Source organism: Camelus bactrianus, chromosome 4 (assembly GCF_048773025.1).
Source record: "Camelus bactrianus isolate YW-2024 breed Bactrian camel chromosome 4, ASM4877302v1, whole genome shotgun sequence".
Classification (NCBI taxonomy): Eukaryota; Metazoa; Chordata; class Mammalia; order Artiodactyla; family Camelidae; genus Camelus; species Camelus bactrianus.
In genome coordinates, this window is record NC_133542.1 from 34,544,701 (window position 1) to 34,570,093 (window position 25,393).

Here is a 25,393-nt window from a genome sequence, read left to right on the forward strand (position 1 = left end):
CTCTTCTACTAGAATCCACTGTCTCAATGAGCCGATTATGGAATACATCTCTTGTTGTTGCAAAAAAAAAAATTGTGAATATGGCTACAAATTCTTCTGAAGTTCTATTTCATATTTCAAAAGCTATCTAGAGAAGTGCAAAATTTTATTATAGTAAAAAGGATTGAAGAAGAACTATTTGTTAGGTGATCAAAAGATAGCTGCAGTTTCTGCCCTGTGAGAGCTTACAAGTTCAATAACAAAAATTCCTAAGAGCAGGCATGGAATCTTACTCATTTTAGAGTTTCCAGGGCGATTCTTTTGTAAATGCAGTTTAGCGTTAATTGGTATAAAATAATTGAGCATCGTTATTAGTATGTAACTTAAAAAAAAGAAGATTATGAAATTAAAGGCAAATAGCACAATGAACACGCAAAGAGGGTCTGTTTCACACAAAGAGGGTCCTGTTTCTGATCAGGAAAATGGAAGCTAAAACAGCAAGAGTAGCAGAAATTAACAATATTAATGATTCCACTGTTGGTGAAGGTTTGATATTTTCTGTTCAGTTGTCGAGTATACAAATTGGTGAAATCTCTTTTGGAGGCATTTTGGCAGTACCTACAAAAGTAGAAATACGCATATCCTTTAACTCAGCAGTTCTTTTTCTAGGAATCTGCTGCAGAAATACTCAGGAAAGAAGTGTGCAAAGTTATATGAGCAAAGACATTCATGATAGCGTTTTTTGCTATTAAGAAGAGAGAATAAGAACCCCAAGGTCTATCATTAGGAGACTAGTTGAAACAGTTGTGTTTATATGCAAACTATGAAAATCTGTATATCCATCAAAAATGATGAGAATCTGTATATATAGGCACAGAAGACGTGTGGAAAAAACCAAACTGCAATAAAGTATGCACAGCAGGATCCCATTTTTATATTTTTTAGTGTTTACACAGGTGCATATATTTTCGTTGTGTAGGGAAGGAAGTCTAGAAAGATACACGCCAAAGAAGTGACAGTAGTTAACCCTGAAGAGCAAGATAGAGGTGGGCACATTCGTGTTTTCTAGAGTTAAAAGAGTTGTCTGACTTTTTGTCAATGAGTATGGGCTACCATTTAAATTTTTTAAATTGAGCAATGCTACAGAATTTCTGTGTAGACATTTCTCTTTCAGTGTGAGATATTTTGGAGTCTGCATCACTTTTCAGATAAAGAGCATTTGGCCATGCGTTTATAGGGTACAATCACTCGGAGATAAGGTTCAGTTACATGTAAAAGCAAGAACCTGAATAACTGTAGCTGAAGCAAAGTTGAAGTTTCTCTCTCGTGTGACAACACAGAGATAATGTACTTCCTCTGCAGAGTTGTCAGGCGCCCAGGTTCTATCTTGTTTTTCTGTGGTCCTCATTGTATGACTTCCAAGTAAGATCAAGGACGTGGGGAGGATGTAGATCAGGCAGTAGAGCACATGCTTAGCATGTATAAGGTCCTGGGTTCAATCCCCAGCACCTCCGTTAAAGAACAGCTGCTCCCCTTCCTGTTAACAGTGTGACCTGGGAGTGGGACACATCATTTTCTCTCCCAACTCAGTGGTCAGAAATTAAACACATGAATGCACCTGGCTGCACAAGAACTAAGCAAACTACCCAGTTCAACTTTCTATTACTGGTTAACAGGGGTTTTCAACATTGGCACTATTGACGTTTGGAGCTGGATAGCTCTTGGTTGTGGGGGACAGTCTTGTGCATCATATGAGCAGCATCCTGGCCTCTATCCGATAGATGTCAGTAGCCCTTCCCAGTTGCGACAACCAAACGCTGCTCCAGACGCTGCTGCCTGTCTCCTTGTGGACAAAATCAACCCTCATTGAGAACAACTATTAAACAAGAAGGGTGAATAGATACTGGGAACAACTAGCAACATCTGCTGTAGGCATCGTGGTGTTCTCCCCAAAACAGTGCTTGGCACCAGTGTGATAGTTTACCTTTAAAACTGACACCCTTTGAGCGGGGGTGTATAGCTCCATGGGAGAGCGTGCGTGCTTAGTATGCAAGAGGTCCTGGTTTCAATCTCCAGTACTTCCGCTGAACATAAATACAAAACAGAAACAGGCTCATAGACATAGAATACAAACTTGTGGTTGCCAAGGGGGAAGGGGGTGGGAAGGGACAGACTGGGATTTCAAAATTTGTAGATACTGACAGGCATATGCAGAATAGATAAACAAGATTATACTGTATAGCACAGGGAAATACATACAAGATCTTGTGGTAGCTCACAGCGAAAAAAAATGTGGCAATGAATATATGTATGTTCATGTATAACTGAAAAATTGTGCCCTACACTGGAATTTAACATAACATTGTAAAATGACTATAACTCAATAAAAAAGTTAATAAATAAACAAACTTAATTACTCCCTCTACAAAATTGACACCTCTTTACCAGGAAATACAATACTCTGAGACAATGTGAAGTCAGGTTTTTATTGATTCTAGAAGGATGAAAAATCAATCCTTCTACTTTTATTTATTGACTCCAAATTTGTATTTGTATCAAATAAAAACTATTGTTATTTGAATAGACAAACAGATGAAACTTGCTTCCCTAGTGTGTAGGGTAACATTAAGGGTATTAGGCTGCGCCACGTTTGTGCTGAATGTCTCAGTCTGCACTGTAGTACTTCTAAAAGCCTAGTATAGCAGTATTCATAATGCTGCTCTATCCTAAATCAAAAATTTCATCTGCATTTGATGGCATATCTCTCTTTTAAGGGCATTTAAGTGTGCATGATTTACCACTGCCAAATATCTTAAGAGTATATAGTATTTTTCTGTTATTAGAAGTGTTTCCTTAATATGCTTCGCCATTTCAATGAGAGTATGTGCTTCACTGCCAATCATATAAATAAGGTGAGGATAATTTAAAAGAAAGGATAAAACACCTTTTCTCTGTTCTGCCTTTTCTATCACACTGGGAGAATCAGATCTTTGTTCAAGCAAGTAGATATGCTGGGATCTTTTTGAAAAGGCTGGTTAGTAATAAGGGAAAATTAAATAGAAAGTAACTCAGTCTTGGGCTTCTTCCAGGTTTGTTTAGTGCCTGGTAGATCAGAATGACCTTGTTATGAGGCAGTTTCACCCCATAGAAGGTTTATGCGGGTACAGAGGAGGACATCATTATGTCTAATATTGGTCATAATGGTACTCCAGTATTCTTACTTTTGAAAGATGTCAATGGCTGCAGAAAATGTGTCAGAAAAGTAGTCGCCAGCCCTAAAAATAACAGAATATCCCAAAAGTATGAAACCACTCGTCCTGGGAGAAGGGAGTAATCGTGTCTAGCTGCTATGTGAGCAAAAGGCTGTGCGAAGAGACTGGTGGTAACACTGAGCCTGGAAGAATAGGTGGAAAGGCAGAGGGGCAGGGAGACAACATTGAGGGTGTGAAGAGCTTCATGTGCAGAGACCAGGAATCACATGGCCAGTCTCAGTGGGATAATTTGGCCGAGGCTGTGGGTTTGGGTAAACGCAATAGGATCTGTGGTGTGGCCAAGACAGCAAACTGCCCGCCCAGAATTTGGTCCCTCTCCCATAGCAAAACTGGAAGTGGAAAGCAGCCCACCCTCCAAGCAAAGCCTGCTCTCCTTGCGTCTTGATGAGGCCATGTGATTTGTCCTAGCTAATGGACTATGAGTGGGTCTTTATCTAGAGGATCTGATCTGGACAGTAGATGGATGTCACACTCGAATTAGGTAGTCTGAAGAGAGTTTAAGAAAGGCATTGTTTGCAAAGATGCAGGAGTGCTCTAAGGAAACTACAAGGGGTAGTATAGTGTTACGAGGCCAAACCCTACCCTGTTCTCTCTCTTAGGCCTGAGAGATAAGGGAATGGTACAGTTTCTAGGACCCCAAATAGGAGTTATCCAGAGAGGCGCACAAGAAAGCAAAGGAGCTGTAACCTTCTGAGGGACACGTCGGTCTGGATCAAACCCACAGTCAGGGAAGGAGGGGAGCGGACAACCTAATCCCTCTCTACCCTCTCGTACAGTCTTCTGTGGAGGCGTTCCATTGGCCAGATCCAGCTGGAAGCCAGAAGGTTGGAAGTGCTTTGATGTAGTTGTTCAGGGAATGTCCCGTGATGCGGAGTAGGTGAAGGGCTGAGTAGAGACCTGGGGTAAATAAATACTTGGCTTTGTGACTTCTGGCAAAGGTGGTAAGAAGTGGGAAGTAGGTGTTCTTTCATCATTCCTGCTCCTCCTGTCAGCCAGCTGGATTTGGAGGCCTTTGAGACCCTGGGGGATGTCAGAGCCACAAGTATACAGGATTCCACCTAACAGGAAAGCAGAACGCCAGGCGGGAATGCCCACAGACTGTTCCTGATTAAGAGATGGACTTGTGTTGAATTAAGACATCAGATTTCAGGGTTGTGTTTTTCACGGAAGTTAGCATTTGATTTTATTTATTATTGCAATTAGCATTAGCAGGAATTTGATTGTAGAGAACCTTGATGGCCAAGCAAGGAATTGAGATTCTCTTCTACAGAAGGTGAAAAACCAGTGAAAGTTTTTATGCTGGGAGATGGTATTTAAAAAAAAAAAAAAAAAAGCTTGAGAATGAGGACTGTGACAGTCACGTGACAGGTGGAAGGGACCACAGTGAGCAAGCAGTTGATGCTGCTGCTAAACCCCACGCGACCAGCAGAACCTGTGAATTGGTCAAGGACAGTGCAAGCTGGAAGGGGACAGACATTTTAATCACATTCCAAGGTCGGGTACCAGTCCACCGTGTAGATGATGGGGAAAGAGGTGGTCTAAGACCAGTTCTGTGATCACCCTGGTCTATGAAAGAGCTTGGCTGGCCCGTGTGAAGTGTGGAGACTAGAAAAGGCATTTTGGAAAGAGTTGTTGATATGTCATGGGTTCCCCCACAAGGGGGAGAGATTAGGAGAGGGTTTGCCCATCACGCTAAGCCTAAGGAAGGGGGCTTCAGTGAGACCACTGTGAGTGTGAGATAATCCTTGCAGCCTGGGGGATGCAAGGGATTACCATATTTTCTGGGAAATTGAAAGAACAAGAGAATTGTTGGTCAGCTGCTCTGATGGTGGCAAAGCAAAGAGTTCTTCAGGAGCATAGGGAGATAGTTTGTTGACTCCCAGAGTTTTGGGATAAATGATATGGGACCAGTTGAGGGCACTGAGCTAGAGATAAAGCTGATGTTTGGCCATCAGGGAGCCTGTCCAAGTAAGGACTTAGAGGAACAATGTGGAACTACCAGTCAGAGGAGATGTATTCTTCCCTTAAAGGTGAGAATACCAATTGGAGGGGTGACTCCCGATCCTGTGAAAGTAGCCCACCGCAGAAAGAAATGCACACAGACAGCCAGCAAGCTTTTTGAGTGCCTGGGGCATTTTACCACGGTAACCCTCTCCTCAAGTAAGACTTTTCTTGCCCTCTCCAGTCAGAAAAGAGAAAGAAGCCCCCCAACCCTTCCCACTGCTGGTGGCCAGCTTGTGCCAAGGCAGAAGGGGGAAGGAGACACGGTTATTGACAATATAGTTAAGGTTTTTATTATTAAATGGACTAGAAATACCAAGTACATGAGATCATTTTTACTGATCTCTGACCAGATAGAAGCAGAGGACTTTAGTCTCGAAGTCACCAGAAGAGTCATAGACCTGCCCTAAATTTCATCCTAGGGCAGCAGAAGATCTAGCCTCAGAATAAGTTTAGAGGGACAGTGGGTGATGAAAATGAAGTTGACTGTGATTACACTTTATAAGAGTATAACGGTCACATGGGTTACTGTCATGGAGGCCTTGACCTAAAAGAAAATGAGATTTAAAAAAAAAGCAAATCCTAAACATGCCTTTGTCATCCTTCAAAATGTATTTATAAACATAGCAAAAGTACTTTCGTAGAAGGACATTTTCATTCCTGCATGTCACATAAAATTTAGAAAATCTGAGAAATACAAGGCTTGAAGGTAAAGATCACCCAGTATTCCCACAACCCAGAGACAATCATACAGTTTGATGTATTTCCTTCCTGTCTTGTTTTCCCCTGTGGATGTGTATAAAACATTGGTGAGTTTTTCTTTTTCAAATTTCACTCTATTATGTGTATTTTGTAGCCTGTTTTTTTAACATAATATATTTTAAGTTATAAAACATTTTAAAAATAATGTTTAAGTGAAGGCATAAGTTGACTAATCAAATAATTTTGTCAAATATTCTAGATCGAGACTTGGACTGTGAATCAATGATAGTAATGAGAAAAGAACAGAGAATTTAACACATGGCTTTAGATATTCTATCAAGTTGTGACATTCATATTATCAAATGAAAGAGCCACTTTTTGAGACTGTTGTCATTTATACGCTGAAAAACTCAAACTCAGTTTTTTAGCCCAAACCTCTGTAACCTCTGTTCTGAGCTCCAGATTTGGATCTTGACATCTCTGTTTGGATGTCTCATTGGCATCTCAAGTGAAACTCTTATTCTTCTCCCCAAAATTTGTTCTTCTTTCAGTCTCCCCAACTCAGTGAAGCAACCTCATTCCTCTCAATTGCTCAATTAAAAAACCAGGAGGCATTTCAGTACTTTTCTCTCCCTCGTTTCTAGCTCATAGCAAGTTCTGTTTATCTCCCTTCAAAATGTATCTCAGGTTCAACTCTCTTGTCCATCTTGTTCATCACCCTGCTCTCAGCCACCCACGTCTCAATATGAATCATGACAACTGCTTTCTAATCACTTTTCCTCATGAATTCTCTCCAGTCTGTTCTCCACACAGCAGCCAGAGTAAACTTTCTCAAACTAGAATGTCCCTTAGTGAAACATATCAAAGCCTTAGCATGACCTGTGAGACCCAGACCTAGATTCATCCCGTCTTTGCAGCCTCCAGTTCCAATGCCCTTCCTGATGCCCACCACAATTCACCCACAGTGGTTTGCTTTCAGGTCCCTGAACTGCTGCTTCTCTATACCTGGAAATTGATTCCCCTGACCTTGTAATGTGACTCAATTCCTTGAGAGCAAGGACTCTGGCCAGGTCACATCTGTATCCCCAGTTTGTAGAAGAGTGAGTGGCAGGTGGTGGGCACACAACCAGCCTCCATGATATGACCTGCCAACTGGTCCATGCTCACCTTCCAAGTTTCAGCCCGCCTGTCATTCCCAGGTAGACCCCTCCTGACTCCACCTTTCTCAAGTGGAGCTCGACCCTTTTGACCTCAGTCATGTCAGCCTGTTGTTGATACCACTGACTACAGTTGTCAGTGTTTAATTGTATCTTTGTTTAATCTCTTTCACCCACTAGGCTAGAAACTCCCATGAGAACAAGAACCATTTTCATTCTTTCCCCAACATCTAGCATGTTGCCTAGCTCACAGAAAATCCTCAGGTCTTTGTTAAATGAACAGCATGTGACTGAGTGGAGTTCTGAGGGGGGCTCTTCTCTTTGCCTGGGCAAGGCTGTGAAAAATGCTGGAGTCAATCCTGAAGTAGAGTGTGGTGTGCAGAGTCATGGGGCCACCAAAGATGTCCATGTCCTAATTCCTGGAACCTGTGAATATATTATTATATATAGCAAAAGGGGCTTTGTGGGAAAAGGGGGGGGGGGCTTTGTGAGTGTGATTAAATTAAAGATCTTGAGATGGGAAGAGGATCTTGGATTATCCAAGTGGTCCCAGTGTAATCACAAAGGTCCCTATAAGAGGGAGGCTGGAGAGTCAGAGTCAGAGAAAGGAGATGTGATGACAAAAGCAGAAATGAGAGACAGAGGGAGGGATTGAGATTAAGAGAAACTTGAAGATGCTTCTGGCTTTGAAGATAGAGAAGGGGGGCACATGTCAAGGAATGTGGTTGACCGCTAGAAGCTTTGAAAAGGCAAAGAAATGGATTCTCCCCTAGAGCCTCCAGAAAAAAACACAGCCCTGCCAACACCTTGATTTTAGGATTTCTGACCTCCAGAACTGTAAGATGATAATGTTTGTTTTGTTTGAAGATGCAGAGTTTGTGGTCATTTGTTACAGCAGCAATAGAAAACTAATACAAGGAGGGACTGGAGAAATGGTTTGCAGAACCTGCAGGTGAAAGGTGTTCTCACCTCCTTTCAGAAGGCATTAGGCTTGCTTACCCACGAACTCTCCCATGTCCGTAGTCCTACAGCCAGTTCCATGCAATCTAGCCCTTTATTTTTCCTTAATTCTCTCATTGGGACAAATAAGAAATCTATGCTTTCTTTCTTGAGTACAGATTCAGAGGCAGGAAGGAGAACCTGGAACTGGACTTGAGCTGCAGAAATAAGGGAGAGGGGTGGGAACTCCCTGACTGGACAAGGATTGTCTCCTCTTGGTCTTAAGAGGTGGTACTGAACCATTTTTTTAAATGGTCTAGTTTAAGGTGGTCGTCAATGAACATCTCTGAAATAGAATTAGACTTTCTACATTTGTGGTTTTGGAAAAGTGGATCTTCTGAGCAAAAGAGAAAAGATGGGACCCCTTCCTTGGGAAAAATGAACACAGCAGAAAATTCACATGTAGTTGTTAGGGGTTCATGGACCTGTAAGGTCACCTTGCTCAAAGGACAGTGTGTGTGTGTTTAGAATCTTTTTTAATGTTGATATGCAGGAGTTAGTGGGAGCTAGGAAGGGGCTAATATAGGAGGGCTTCCATGTCAAGCTAAGGTATTTGGGCTTAATCCTGCAGTGAATGTGGTACAGACCCATTAAGCAAGGTGGTAACCCAATTAGATCTGTACTTAAAAAAAAATCACTCTGGCAACATATATCTTGGCTATAATCCTATCATTTAGGTCATCAGATCACCTTAGGGGGGAAAATGTTATTGACTTCAAATGTTTTAATACTGCATTTTAAAGCCAGTGATATCAGATTATATATTAAGCGATTTAATTTCATAGACAATGTGCTGTAGAAAGCAGTTTCCTGTAACCAATGTAAGATCATTAAAATCTTGCTGTTGTCAGGGTCATTGCTCCCATAATAGTGGATTTATGTAGACACTGAATCTTATTGATAGTATCCTCATTATTATCTCATGGTTCCAGTACTTCTTGGCTTCTATCAGATCCATCTCCAGCAGAGAAAATTCAGGCAGGTTTAACAGTGGGCCCTGGTAGAGTGCTGAACTGGCGCCTTCTGGACCAGAGCATCACTCCTGGCTCTACCGCACACTAGCTAAGGGATTTAGATCAAGTTAGTCTCCCAGAGCCACAGTTTCTTTATAAAATGGGCATTAAAAGCCCTGCCTACCTACAGAGCAGTTGTGATGATCCAACGCAGTCATTAAAAGGTAGTATTTTACTACTCAGCCTTAAAAAAGAATGAAATAATGCCATTTGCAGCAACATGGATAGACCTGGAAATCATCATATTAAGTGAAGTAAGAAAGAGAAAGGAAAAATAACACATGATATCACTTATGTGTGGAATCTTAAAAAAAAAAAAAAAAAAGGACACAGATGAACTTATTTACAAAATAGAGATAGATGACAGACTTACAGACATAGAAAACAAACTTACGGTTACCAGGAGGGAGAGGTGGGTAGTGGAGGGATTACTGGGAGTTCAGGATTTGCAGATAGTAACTACTATATATAAAGTAAATAAACAAGGTCCTACTGTAGAGCACAGGGAACTATATTCAATACTTTGTAATGGCCTATAATGAAAAAGAATATGAAAAAGAATATATATGTATAAATAAGTACGATGCTGTCCACCAGAAACTAACACATTTTAAATTGACTACACTTCAATTAAAAAGGTAGTATTTTGAAAAACCATAACATATTATACAAATGTAAACTGACAGTTTTCCTCTTAGTATTACCGTCACCCCTGAACAAATTTAAGTTAGTAAAGAGGAGCTATGAAAGTAAATGTTGTGGTTTGCTTTTGTGATGTTGTACAGTTCCTTCTCCAAGTATCAAATGCTTTAGAGGTTTTCCTAGCATCCAGACAATATACTGCCTCCACTTAGCCCTTGAAAAGTCCTGAATTAAAAATAGACTCTGGCTGTATTCTGAAACCTAAACCTATATGTTTTAAAGCAAAGGTCCCCCTTGGAGTTCAGAGGGGAAATGATTGCATCTCAGCACATTTAGAGAATATGCAAAGCCATGCCAAGAAAATCAGAGGAACCGAGGGTGTGTCTGCAAAGCTGCCAGTTCGTTACAGACTCACTGGTCTGTTGGTAAGCATCCCCAAGGAAGAAGGAGAGGGCCGGTGGCTCAGAGTTTGCAGGGAAAGAACTGCTGGTTCTAGAAGAACAGACATGAGCACTACACACAGCAGGTTCTTTGTCATCATGATTTACTGGTCTGCTAATCAGACTCTCCAGGTGGCATTTCAAAGTGTTTTCGCAATTTTAAAGCATGTCGTGTTCGAGAGTGACAGTGTCAGAAAATACTAGTTTCTCCCATCTTGGCCACCGTGCCTAATGTCCAATGGGAAAAAGTCAAGTGATGGGGACTTCACTGCTAGTGACTTGAGAAACCACGTGCCACAGTGAATACCATCAGATATTTCCATGAAGCAGACAAGATGCTTTTTAATTATACCCAAATGCATCAGTGCTAAAGCATTTAGCTTTACAGAGATGGGGAGGAGGAAACCTTGAGGTGACAGCCCTCCCGTAGCAGCAGAATATCTCCTTTTGTTGATTTCTCCCCATGTTATTAGTAGTGACATTAACAATAGTGTTCATACTGGTTTACCAACTGGTTTACAAGTTTTTCTTAGGCTTACCCATGGTTGGGTATGATCAGAAGCAAATAAAATATTTTATCCCTATCTCATCAAAAGGGCTAACTCCCTCAGAGCTGCTTCCTTTGCTGAGGTCAAACAGCCAGGCTTAAAAGAGTGTTTCCGACTCTGATTCTTTGAAAAAAAAAAAAAAGAGAGAGAGAGAGAGAGAGAGACCAGGAAGCAGCATGGGCTTTGCAGCCAGCCTCTACCACACGCTAACAATGTGCGTGGGCCAAGTCACTTAACCTTGCTTAGCCTCAAATCCCCACCTGTAAAATGGGTGTGACTATCGCTACTTTTGTAGTGTGCTTAAAAGAGCTTAATGAGGTCAAAGACTCTGACATTAGAGGCAGCTCTGTGCTTGTTCATAACTTGGACTCTGGAGTCAGACTCCCCAGCTGTGAGCCCCAGTTCCACCTCTTCACTAGCTGTGTGACCTAGTGTAAGCTATTAAACCTTCCTGAGTCAGTAAAGTGGGGATGATAATAGTATCTACCTCATAGGGTCGTTGCAAGGATAAAAGAGTTAATATAACCAAATGCACTTAGAATAGTGCTTGCCTTTTAGTAAACACTCTGAGTATGTGCTATGATTATGATAGATGTGATTGTAAGTATTGTTATCCATATATCAAGTACCTGGCATGAATAGTTGATTAAAAAAATTAACTTTTATTATGAGTTCTATTATTTTTCTCTTTGGAGCACTTGAATATTAAGGAGCCTAAAAAGAAAATAATAGTATTATACATCTGTTTTTTTGGTTTAACTAAACAGATGTCAGTAGAGTGCTTTCCAAAGTCTTATTGCTTCAGGAGCTCAAAATTGAATCTTATACAATAGGAGAAAGATTTCTTTTCAGTGCTCCTTAGAGCAAGAGCAGTTTCTTGAGCCTCAATGCATACTTTCTGAATCAGAAATTCTGGAGATGCAACCCCTAAGTCGCTTTTGTTTTTGTTTTTCCATACCCATTGACTTTTTTTAAGGCCTGGTTTTTAGAGTAGTTGTAGGTTAACAGAAGAGTTGAGAGGAAGGTACAGAGAGTTCCCATACACCCTCTGTGCCCACATATGCACTGCCTCCCCCATTATCAGCATCTTCCACCAGAATGGTTCATTTGTTACAGCTGATTAAACCTATGTGCACACATCACTATAACCCGAATTCCATAGTTTGCATTCCAGTTCACACTTGGTGTTGTACATTCTGTGGGTTTAGACAAATGCATATTTATGTGTATCCATCATAATAGTATCATACAGCGTATTTACCCTGCCCTGAAAATCCTCTGTGCACCACCTCCCTTCCCTCTGCCCGTGGCAACCACTGATCTTACTGTCTCTGAAGTTTTGCTTTCAGTCTGTTTTAGCAAGTGTCCTAGTGATTTTTATACTTTCTAAAGTTTGAAAACATCAGATATAGACTCCTGCAACTTTGACCACCTTCTATTGCTGGGGTGAGGGGAGGGAGGGGTCAACAAAGAATTGGGTACTCTGTCTGTCTGACAGGTATTCCAGCAGATGACTAAATTAAGCAGACATACAGGTAGTTCTGGAAAGCAGAGTCAAGGGTGGGGTGCGAGGGATAAAAAGCACTTTGAGAGCATGTGAGTCTGTTGATAGGTCTGGAACAGAACGTTTCAGGGTGTTGGGTTCTCTGGAAAGTACTGATATCACATCTTGTCCTGTACTGCTCAGAGTGATGGATAGAAGAAGAGAAACCTTTTGAATTTTTATGTGAGGTTAAAATGAGAAAAATTCATTTCAGCCTTCTGAAGTCAAAGCTATTGGTACAAAAGGTCGCTGGTGCCAGTGAGTGGCATTGCAGAGCTCAGAGCTGGAGTATTAAAATAGCAACATTTTGTTTCTTAAATACAAGTTGCGCTGTATGGGCTTGACTCTCGGCCCTTTGCCATCTTGCTGCTCTGGGATCATAAGTAAAAAGGCATGTGAAAAAAAGAAAAACATCCAGACATATCTCTACCTCTGTAGGACTAAGGTAGATACTTGTCCTCGCACTGAGGGTAATCTAATAGTCTCAGTGAGGTAAGCAAAACGACTAAGTGATGACCCCATGGGAAAGTGATTGTTCCTGGTTGTATAGTGGAGATGACTGAGCAGTACTGAGTGATCGTGGCCATTTCAAGTGGAGTCAGCCCTGTACAAGATGTGGTTTGTTTGGGGTTCAGCCGTGGATTGACAGGATTACGGAGACTTAGGAGAGGAAACCAGTCTCAGGGGTGGGGTGGTTTGGTTGAAAGATATTAGTTTGATGCTGTATGTACTATGTTTGTGATGATAAAACAGCATCCAAATAAATTTAAAAGGTCTGAGAGTCATATGGAGAGAGCCAGTACTGGAAGCCGTTAAGAATGGATTGAGGGGGAGGGCATAGCTCAGTGGTAGAGTGTGTGCTTAGCATGCACAAGGTCCTGGGTTCAATCCCCAGGACTTCCAATGAAAAATAAATAAACCCAATTACCTCCTCCCCCCAGAAAAAGAATGGATTGATTATCTGCATAATTAAGGAAATCTGAGGCTCCAGGATGAAACTTTTAGGGACATTGCAATAAAAGCAAATAAAGTATGAGAAGTTAGTGAAGAAATGAAAGGAGAGAGACCATCAGAAACTCTACAAGTGGTCCCAGGACCATGTTCTCGCCTAAAAATCAAGAGGATACATTTTTTTCAAAGAGAAATGTTTTTTGATGTTAAAAACTTGAAGAAATTAAAAAAGAATAAAACATGGGAAGGTGGAGATGGGTCTTGGATTTGCTAAGTGAAAATGTTGACTCAAAAAGAAAATATTTTTCCTATAAAACAGATGATATTACATTCATTTAAGCCATGGTTTCTCAGCCTCAGCACTGTTGATATTTTGGGCTCGATAATTCTTCGTTATGAGAAGCTGTCTTGTGCACTGTAGAATGCTGAGCAGTATCCCTAGCGTTAACGCACTAGATGCCAGTAGTAACACCACCACCACCACTTACGATAGTCAAAAAAATGTCTTCAGACAGTGTCAAATGTCCCTGGTTGAGAACCACTGATTTAAGTATTTATTTAGCTCTCACAATGCACATCGTACTTCATTAGATCCTGCAAGGAGTCAAAATATACCACATTTTTCACCATTAAGGAGAATGCATTCTAATTGTCCTAAACTGAGTTATTCTGCTGTTTCTCCTATTACTTTGGTTTAAATTATATATATACACGTATACACACATGTATGTACATGCACACACATGCATGTTATTTCCCCAAGTTAACATTATGTTAATTATGGAATAATGTTAGAAAAGCAGTATATTGGAAATATTGGTGTTCCAGTGCTGCGTGTTTTATTACAGTGTAGGAAAACTTGATTATGGCTCTATGACAAGACTGGTCAGCAATTTTCAAATTAAATGTTGTATATTCTAGAGCTCAAATTATGTTTTTCTCTCTCATTTCTTATAAAGACAAAAATACTCTTCTGGATCCATAGGTGTGTTCTGATTTTTCAAAGTACCAATTATCTCTTGGTAGAAAGTATAATGCTCTGTGTTAAAAGTGTTCTACTGAGTTCCTAAGTTCTTAATAGGAATTTAGGATTTGGGACTGTAATTTGACTTTAGAAACATTTCTAGGAAAGATTACCATCAAAATGATTTCATGGCAAGAAGGATCTTTAGTGTTTGAAATGGGCTCTCCATCAAAAGAAGCAACTACTCATCTTTCCAAAGCTGGCTTCCTTGTTGCTTAGGAACAAGAAAGGAAATCTGACCTCACTCTTTTGTTTCTGCTGCTTGTGACATTGAACAAGGCCCCAGACTATTGAGGCTAACACTGAAATCCTTCTTTTCCCCACAGACTGCGTCATCTGCCATCAAAGGTGCTATTCAGCTGGGAATAGGATACACAGTGGGTAATCTCACTTCCAAGCCGGATCGAGATGTTCTCATGCAAGACTTTTATGTGGTGGAAAGTGTGTTCCTACCCAGGTAAGAACACCGTGATTTGTGATGATTTCCATGCTGAGGAACCTTCCTCTTCATGGCATCCCCGCATTGAAGGCTTCTCTACTGATACAAGACTTTTCCACCCACGTATGTGTGCGTCATGTACTGATGTCCATGTTGGACCTCTGGCAGACCCAAAAACAATCCACATGACTCTTACTTTCTGTTGCATCAGGTGGCTTGCATTTTTTATATAGAGATGGTAAATAGGGTTCATCCTGTGGGCCAGTTGTAATTAATTTTGATAATGCCTGGAAAACCCTCTGGAGATTCAGTGGGAAGGAGTACAGACGTGGCGGAGTAATGACTGCATAGCTTTAGACAAAGAGAGCACCCAGGAAGCAGTGGCAGGTGCCAAGTTTTGCTAGCCCTGATTTACAAGATGGGCGGGGTGGACTCACATTTGGGCCTTGTATCTGAGTACACTCATGCATCTCCTTTTTTAACTTTCCTCCAGAGAACTTATAAGAATCTCTCTATCTTGACACCATATTTGCAAAAACACCCAAGTTACCCATATGTGTCACCCCTGACTTTGTCATATTTGGGGGAAAAAAAATCAATTCAACAAATAAATCTGAGATGGATAGTGGTGATGGTTGCACAACAACGTGAGGATATGTAATGCCACAGAAGTGTACACTTAAAAATGGTTAAGGTGGTACAGGAATCACACCATAATAAAGGTGTTAAAATTTTTTTAATTAAAATATATATATAAAAGTGGTTAAGGTGATAAGCTTTTTATTGTGTATATAATTTACCAAAATAAATAATAAAAAATTTAAAACTCTAATACTAGCTTAGTATAGGAAGAGGAATACTCGTTACTAAATTGGAAATGTCACTACTACTGATAGGATTTTTCAAAGAAACATAAAAATAAAGATTTGGAGGCTTGAGGGTAATTGTCTTTGGGGCTATGAGGATTGACTTAGACATATTTATATTTTAAAATAAATGTTTCCAAAATAAGCCAATTTTATCATCAGTTATTACTAGGCTTGAGTGAGAATGGCTGGGCCAACAGTTTTCTTCTCAGTGTTCTCATAGCCTTTTTTTTTTAAACTTTTTTTATGGAGTTATAGTCATTTTACAATGTCGTGTCAAATTCCAGTGTAGGGCACAATTTTTCAGTTATACATGAACATACATATATTCACGGTCACATTTTGTTTTTGCTGTGAGCTACCACAAGATCTTACATATATTTCCCTGTGCTATGCAGTATAATTTTGTTTATCTGTTCTGCACATGCCTGTCAGTATCTACAAATTTTGAAATCCCAGTCTGTCCCTTCCCACCCCCTGCCCCCTTGGCAACCACAAGTTTGTATTCTATGTCTGTGAGTCTGTTTCTGTTTTGTATTTATGGTTTTGTTTTGTTTTTTTTTTTTTTTTTAGATTCCACATATGAGCTATCTCATATGGTATTTTTCTGGCTTCACTTAGAAGTACATTCCCCAGGGACATCCATGTTGCTGCAAATGGCATTATGTTGTTTTTTATGGCTGAATAGTATTCCATTGTATAAATAAACCACATCTTTATCCAGTCATCTGTTGATGGACATTTAAGCTGTTTCCATGTCTTGGCTATTGTAAATAGTGCTGCTATGAACATTGGGGTGCAGGTGTCTTTTTGAAATAGTTGTTCCTTCTGGATATATGCCCAGGAGCGGGATTACTGGGTCATATGGTAAGTCTATTCCTAGTCTTTTGAGGAATCTCCAAATGATCAATAGGCACATGAAAAATGCTCAGTATCACTAATTATCAGAGAAATCAAATCAAAACTACGATGAGGTGTCACCTCACACCAGTCAGAATGGCCATCATTCAAAAGTCCACAAATGACAAATGCTGGAGAGGCTGTGGAGAAAGGGGAACCCTCCTACACTGCTGGTGGGAATGCAGTTTGGTGCAGCCACTGTGGAAAACAGTATGGAGATTCCTCATTGCCTAATTTTTTTTTTAAATCTTCAGGAAAATGGTACTTAAACATTTATTTCTATGCCCAGGTGTCAAAACTGCCTAGAAATAAAACCTTTATGTAGTCACAGGAAAGCCTATAAATAAAAGAAAGTCAGCTATGAACCTGGACAGCCTCATTTTGCTTTAAACGCTCTTGAATGAAGAACAGAGTTGGTCTGTGGAAGTTTTGAAGTTTGCTTCTCAAGGTTTCCCTAGCAGCCACGAGAACTAATTTCCATGCAGAAAATGGACAGCCCCAAGGCCTAAGATATAATTCTGTTTGCTCATGTTACTGCTCTTCTTTCTATAGCCGGAAATTGTCTGTTGCATTTGTTTTTAACAGTTTATCATTCAAAAAAAGTATGTATTACCATTTTTTTCTCTTTAAAGTCAGGAGGTCATGAGTTAAATCTTCTGGTCTGTTCTGTTTGGTTCAAATTCCTGTAAATGTGTTTCCAGATAATTCTCATCCTCGTGGTATTTTAGGGCCTCTACCCAAACACTTCATCCTTATGTTTTCCTTCAACTACAAAGAGCAGGAGGAGTGGAGGCCTTTTGTGGAAGGGCGGCTGGCAGTGAGTTCAGGGGCTGGAGCAGTTACAGCTAAAGATGGATGTGCAGAGACAGGCAGGGTGCTCCATCCTTGCTGATCTCTTCTACTTGCAGTGTCCAGTCAACAGAGCCAACCATTGAAGGGCACTGGGGGAAAGCGTGGCCGGAGCATCTGGTCCCCAGACATGCAGCATCAGCATCATCTGGAACCTGCTGGAAATGCAGATTCTTGGGCTCCACCCCAGATCAACAAAGTCAGAAACTCTGGGGCTGAGACTCAGGAATCTGTTTAAACAATTCCTCCAGGTGATTCTAAGCACATAAGAGTTTGAGACACACTGATCTAGCATATTGCTTCCCTTTTTAGAATGATAATTGTTCTAGTAGATACCAGATTTGGTTCTTGGAGTTGCTTCATGAGCCTTGGAGCTAATAAAACCCCAAGCAATTTTTAATTAATATCCTATATATCAAAATTACATCTGTTTAGCAGCTGTATTATACATGACACTGTATGAGATACTTTATAAGAAGGAGCACATAAATAAGGTCTTCATAGGCACAGGTAGGCACTTTTTTGACTGTCTTGATTCCTTTTGTTCATGAATGATTTATTATAAGCGTACTGCATCTTTATGATTAAGGCCAAATAAGATATTTTTTCACTTTTTTCTTCAGGAGTAGAAGACCAAAGTTGTACCTGGATTTTGTATCTTTAACCTTAACTCTGTGTTCCAAGATAGCAGCAACAGGAGCTGAATGGCACACATGTCACTGGGGAGAGTGGTACCTAGGTAGAGGAGGCAACTGTCACATTTAAAATACATCATTTTAAAGTGTGTGTAGCTTTTAAATGTCAGTATGACATTAAACATTTGATTCAGACAAGATTTTCTTTCAGCAAATACTTTATTGTTTGTTTAAGAACATATGTGCTCTGGGTGCATTTTCATGAAAACAGAAGAAACTTATATGAGTCTTGCCTCAGTTTCCTCACGTGGGCTCAGTTTCTTCATTGGTTTAGCAAAGGGATTAGGCCCAGTGTGTCTCACTGGAGGTGCTACTGGCTTTTTTTTGGATGAGATAATTCTCTGTGCAAGACTGCACACTCATCATTCCCAGCCTGTGCCATGCCAGTAATATCTCCTTGTTACTAGCAATCAAAATACCCCTACCAAGTGATAGATAAATTCAGTATCTTGATTATGGTGGTGGTTTCAGGGATATATCCATATATGAAGATTAACAAATTGTACACTTTACTGTATGTCAGTTATAACTCAGTAATGCAGCCAAATAATACCCCCTAACTACTCCCCCAAATTTCTCCACCTGCCTGAGGGTGAGGGGGTGAGGAAGGTGGGCAGGACTGGCCCTTGTTGCAAGCAGTTGAAACGTTCTCAAGTCTGGTGGCTCTAAAATTCAATGCGTTTATCTGGTCATAATTGCTTAGGGTGCCTTGAGATGTTTTAATTCAGTATTGCTGTGAACCTCCAGAATCTGTTCCCTTAGCAACAAAGCACATTGTGTTCTTTCTTTCTTTATTTTAAAGGGGCTCAAAGTTATTTTTAGATAATTGTGTTTGCACTATAGATTATTTCATTTTGTAGATGGAGAAAGCTCTGGACCTGTTTCAGATTTGAAGGATGAGATACAGTCCCTTTCAACTATCTGGTTCCATGATCTTCCAAAATCACAAAGTACATGAGTAAGAGAACCATGACCATATCTTAATTTTTTGACCCCAAATTCTGTGCTGCATTAACAAACTCAAGGTTGTAGAAAACTCTTAATGTGTAAATGGGATTAGGAAGAAAGAGGATGTTTTATGATATATCTGCCATGTAAACACGAACCTGAGGTGGCAACAGAAGGTGGAGTTTGTAATACTAACTATAAGCCAAGCATAATTTTATTAATATAATATTTATATGATATACAGTATTAAATTATTATTATTACCTTTCATCTTCACCAAAGTCCTCAGAAAGCAAGTGGCTTAACCCAAAGTGATACAGCCAATAACAGTAAAGCCAGGATGTGAACTCCGGGATGGCCGGCTCCAAAGTTTTGTTTTTCTCTATACTATGAGGTTAAAGCATAGGAAGTGTTTTTTTGGTTCTGCTTTTTTGAGTCAAAAAGCATCTAGCTTTTACCTTAGAATTATGAAATTAAATATGCCTGGCTGGCCCTTTGACAGCCAGCTTGAATCCATCCCTCTGCTCCTCTCTAGAAAATACCATCACTGCCTTCTCTGGGGTGGGAAATATGATTTGAAAGCTGGCAATAAACGTTTATATGTCTTTTCCATATTCAAGAATAATAATCTAACCTAAAAATTTATAAAAGTCTCCTGTATTTTCATCTCCTCATTTTTGAAATGGAGTTTAGCTTGATGTGAGGATCAGAACGCAGGCTGCCCTTAGGTTTGATGGATGTGCTCTTTGGGGTTTATCTGAATCGCCAGGAGTACCCTTAATGAGAGGAGAGAATTCCACAGAGCTTCTGTAAGGGTAAAACGTTGCTCTAAATGACAAGTAAACGTATATGTAAAAGGTTCATATTAAGTGTTGCCAGATATCAGTGCCAGATGTTATGATTTTGACAGACTAGCCAACCACCTGCATTTCATGTAACGGTGACATAAACTCATCCAAGAAGCTGTCTGTGCCAAGAGTCAAAACTCTCCGGCTCATGGGGAAAATCTGGCTCCCTGCCTCCTTTTGTAAATAAAGTTTAATTACAACACAGCCACATCCATTCACTTACATGTTATCTGTGGCTCTGTTTCCACTACAACAGCAGAACTGAGTAGTTGCAACAATGAAGACTCTAAAAAAGATTGCCAACCCCTTATCTACACAGACATCCTACACCAGGATTTGTAGAGATGTGGATAGAACACGAAACTGCCAGAATATCCTTCACAGGATTAAATGAAAGGTGTGACTATCACTGGATAAGCCAATAACACAATGTCCCTTCAGGTCAAAACTCTTTAAATATTTGTTCAACATTTATGTAGTAGAGATGGGAAAAATGATTTCCTATCAATGAAAATTTGATACTGCTTTAGTTCAAAAATAAAAGATTTATTGCATGCACTGACTATTATATAACATTTTAACATATTTGAAGTTGCCTTGAAAACATACTTTCCTAGTGTGGTAATAACTACTTGAGAAGTGTAACATTTCGATGATGAACAATGGTATCACATGTCCCCACTAAATGCCACTCCAGAATGCATTCTTTGGTTTTAGAATTTTTTTTAGTGGTTATCATTTGTAAATCTCAAACTCCCAAATTTATCCCTCCCCACCCCCTTTCCCCCAGTAACCATAAGATTATTTACTATGTCTGCGAGTCTGTTTTGTAGATGAGTTCATAGTGTCCTCTTTTTAAAGTTTTTTTTTAAGATTCCACATATGAGTAATATCATCCTATGATATTTTTCTTTCTCTTTCTGGCTTACTTTACTTAGAATGACGATCTCTAGTTCCATCCATGTTGCTGTACATGTTATTATTTTATTCTTTTTTATGGCTGAGTAGTATTTCATTGTATAAATACACAACTTCTTTGTCCAGTCCTCTGTTGATGGACATTTAGGTTGCTTACATGTCTTGACTATTGTACATAGTGCTACTATGAACATTGGGGTACATGTATCTTTTTGAATTAGAGTTCCCTCCAGATATATGCCCAGAAGTGGAACTGCTGGATCATATGTGAAATCTATTTTTAGTTTTTTGAAGACTCTCCATACTGTTTTCCATAATGGCTGCACCAAACTACATTCCCACCCGGAGTGTAAGGAGGGTTCCGTTTTTTCCACAGCCTCTCCAGCATTTATCGTTTGTGGACTTTTGAATGATGGCCATACTGACTGGTGTGAGGTGATACCTCCTTATAGTTATGATTTGAATTTCTCTGATAATTAGTGGTATTGAGCATTTTTTCATGTGCCTATTGGCCATTTGTATGTCTTCATTGGAGAATTGCTTGTTTAGGTCTTCTGCGCACTTTTGGATTGGGTTGTTTGTTTTTTGTTATTAAGTTCTGTGAACTGTTTATATATTCTGGAAATTAAACCTTTGTCAGTCGCATCATTTGCAAATATTTTCTCCCATTCTGTAGGTTGTTGTTTTGTTGCTTATGGCTTCTTTTGCTGTGCAAAAGCTTGTAAGTTTAAGTCCCATGTGTTTATTTTTGCTTTTATTTCTATTGCCTGGGTAGACTGCCCTAGGAGAACATTGCTAAGATTTATGTCAGAGAATGTTTTGCCTATGTTTTCTTCTAGGAGGTTTTTTTGTGTCTTGTCTTACGTTTGAGTCTTTAAGCCATTTTGAGTTTATTTTTGTGTGTGGTGTGAAGGGAGTGTTCTAACTTCACTGAATTACATGCAGCTGTCCAGTTTTCCCAACACCGTTTGTTGAAGAGACTGTCTTTTCTCCATTGTATATTCTTGCCTCCTTTGCCTAAGATTAATTAAATGTAGGTCTGTGGATTTATTTCTGGGCTCTCTGTTCTGTTCCTTTGATCCATGTGTCTATTTTTGTGCCCTGCTGTTTTGATTACTGTAGCTCTGTAGTATTGTCTGGATTCTGAGAGGGTTATTCCTCCAGCTTTGTTCTTTTTCTTCAGTATTGCTTTGGCTGTTCTGGGTTTTTTCTGATTCCATATAAATTTTAGGATTATTTGTTCTAATTCTGGGAAAAATGTCTTAGGTAATTTGTTAGGGATTGCATTAAATCTGTAGATTGCCTTGAGCAGTATGGCCATTTTAACAATATTGATTCTTCCAATCCAAGAGCATGGGATATCTTTCCATTTCTTTAAGTCATCTTTAATTTCCTTAATCAATGTTTTGTAGTTCTCCATGTATAAGTCTTTCATCTCCTTGGTCAAATTTATTGGTAAGTATTTTATTGTTTTGGATGTGATTTTTATTTATTGAAGGTACAATCATTACAATGTGTCAGTGTCTGGTGTACAGCACAATGTCCCAGTCATGCATATATGTACATATACTTGTTTTCATATTTTTTCCATTAAAAGTTATTACAAGATATTGAACATAGTTTCCTGTGCTATACAAAAGAAACTTTTTTAAAAATCTACTTTTATATATAGTGGCTAACGTTTACAAATCTCAAACTCCCAAATTTATCCCCTCCCACCCTTTTCCTCCGTAACCATAAGATTGTTTACTAAGTCTGCGAGTCTGTTTCTGTTTTGTGGATGAGTTCATAGTGCCCTTTTTTTTTTTTTATTCCACATATTAGCGATATATGGTATTTTTCTTTCTCTTTCTGGCGTATTTCACTGAGAATGACGATCTCTAGGTCCATCTATGGATGTGATTTTTAAAAGGGATTGTTTCTTTACTTCCTTTTTCTGATATTTCATTGTTAGTGTAAAGAAATGCAACTGATTTCTGTATGTTAATCTTATATCCTTCTGCCTTGCCAAATTCTTTTATCAGCTCTAGTAGTTTTTGTGTGGAGCTTTTAGGGTTTTCTATGTATAGTATGTCTTCTGTGGTTTTAGAATTTAAGTTGTCTTTAGCTACTGACTTTTGAAGGCTGTCAGGTGGTTGACCTCAGAAGATGGTACATCCTCCTGTTGCACAAGGTAGCTCAGGTGTACCCATCACAGACATGCTCAGCAGAGGGAGACTGGCACCAGCAAGGAGTGGGTCTTTTATTTTATTATTTGTTTTTCGATTCAAGAGCACTGTCTAATTTGGCAGGAGAAAGGACCAATTTGTATTTCATGGGTTAAAGAGTCACTTGTGAAAACTGGGCAATCTCCACCCTGCCCGAATTGGCAGAGGCAATTAATAACGTGTAAAGCTGCTTTTACTCTCCCTGACTTACAGAGCTCCACTTTGAAGACCGAGTGCCACCACTAGTTTGTTACTGGACTATAGCGTCACTTGTTCAACTGTACTGCATTTAAGTTTTCTTTGTCTTAGTATTACCATCTGTGCATTAAGACAAAGCACCCTTCACTTATCCTGCCTCATGGGCGGTGTGATCATGTTTGTCGTGATGGTTAATTTTATGTGTCAATTGTGTCAATCCCTTGACTGGCTAAGGGATGCGCAGGTAACTGGTAAGACATTATTTCTGGGTGTATCTGTGAGGGTGTTTCTAGAGGAAATTAGCATTTGAATAGAGACTGAGTGAAGAACATCACCTCACCAGTGTGGGTGGACATCATCCAATCCTTTGAGGGACTAAATAGAACAGAAAGGTGGCAGAATGTAGCATTCACTCTCTGTGTGAGCTGGGACATCCACCTACCCCTGCCCTCAGACAACAGCATTCCTGGTTCTTGGACCTTCAGAATTAGACCATTTAATACCATTGACTCCCCTGGTGCTTTGGGTTTGGACTGGAATTACACCACAAGCTTTACTCAGCCTCTCAGTCTTGATGATTGCATGAGCCGGCTCCTTGTAATAAATCTGTCACCTAGGAGTTGCTGTCCCACTCGTTTTGCCAAGAAGCCCCAAACCCACTAACTGTTGGTTATAGTTTGAAATCAAGGAAGCTCACTGTATTTCGGATGCTGCCTTTAAAACATAAGACCTTTGAGTCAGGTCTGAAACTGTACCGCTTAAGTGTCCTGGAGATGCTAAATCAGTTTCACCCTATTGCTTAGCACCAGATCCACTCAGTGCCACCAAAAATAGCACTCGGTTTGTAGGCTCTAAAACCACATACACAAAGCTGAGTGTTCACAGTACACACAGGTGAGAATCAGTAGGTGGCTGACCAAATTCAGCCTGCCTGACCTTGTAGCATGAGGACCTCAGGGGACATAATTGGGGTATTTGGGCAGATTGTACCCTGAAGTCGTAGCTGGAGCCTGAAAAGGAAGACTAACTGAGGAACGTAAGGTTGAAGTTAAGGCAAACCTGACTGCTTGTGACTTTTCCACTACTCTGGTATGGATCTAATCCCCTCTTGTTTGTTCGTGATCAGCTTAGGTCATTAGTTTCCCTCCCTGGACTTTGATTTCCTTATCTGCTAAGTGGGAAATTCCAGATGGTGGCTAATGCTTCCTCAAACTTCAACATTGTATAGTCTTAAACATTTCTTGCCAGTAAGGAATAATGTACTTTTGTACTTAAGCACAAGTTTTGGCTTTCAAAATTTGAACCCTCCTCAGAAGAGTGAATACCAGAATGCCAGAGCTGAACCCTTATCAGATTTTAACTGCTTGTTGGTGAAATAAGGGAGAAAAGGACAAGAGAAAAGACTGTTTCTGGTTTGAAGTTTCTTCCCTCTTTTGTGGAGGTAACGAACCTTGTTCTTATAACTTGATAGATAGTCCTGTGTGTTTGCTTACTTGTTGAGGTTCTTACTCGGCAAAATACAGTTGGAAATCCCATGTTGGCCTCCAGATTTTTATTGTTGAAACAGTAACAGCTCATGGGATCCAAATATCTTGTGCCACTGCTCACTGTCCACCTCACAGTTGACATTTCTAAAGCTTCAATTTTATGCCAACATGGAAAAGTGGGGTTCCTCCCCCAAACATTACATAAATGCATTGAAGAAACATAATATAAATCTTCAATTGTGACAAGTCTGCTCTTCAGCAGACTGCATGTTTGCTGAGTAAGTCTAGGTGCTGGGCAGCCTCCTGATGGCCACCTCCAGGCTCAGACAAGGAAAGCTCGCTGGTGTCTTAGATGGAACTCTTGTACTGGCCAGCAGACGAATGCTGATTGCAGTTGTGTTTACTGCCTTGGCTAAGCATTTCATGCATGTGCAGGGGAGCCTCTGTGCTGGACGGCTGTGGGCCAGCACTCATACCCACACTCAGTGGGTCTGCCAGTATGCAACCTCAGAAAACGCAGCTTGGTGTCTTCTGGCTGATACTCGCTGCACCTGCCGTTTGGTGCTGCTCTTGTGCCTTGTTACTCCTGACAAACTCCAGCCGGGGCCAGCAGTCCCATTCATCTGCATTCCCTGCAGTAGAGTACCATTCAGGTCAAGTTGGTATTTGTTATTCACTGGAGCAGCTTAATAATCAGAAGCCAACCCTTCTGCTGGGGTTTTGAGCATGCAGAGCTTTGTTTTGGGGTTATGACTTTTACCCCTAAC

At 40.1% G+C, this 25,393-nt stretch overlaps 1 protein-coding gene across 5 annotated transcripts in view; it reads left to right on the forward strand.

Annotated features, from left to right (window-relative positions):
- Positions 1-25,393, forward strand: part of PIP5K1B (phosphatidylinositol-4-phosphate 5-kinase type 1 beta) — a 363,978-nt gene that overhangs the window by 220,523 nt on the left and 118,062 nt on the right. For all 5 annotated transcript variants that reach the window (XM_074361670.1, XM_045504993.2, XM_010967909.3 and 2 more), the window contains one exon: positions 14,598-14,728. In XM_074361670.1, coding sequence (XP_074217771.1) covers positions 14,598-14,728 — 131 coding nt within the window. The remainder of the gene's footprint in view (positions 1-14,597; positions 14,729-25,393) is intronic.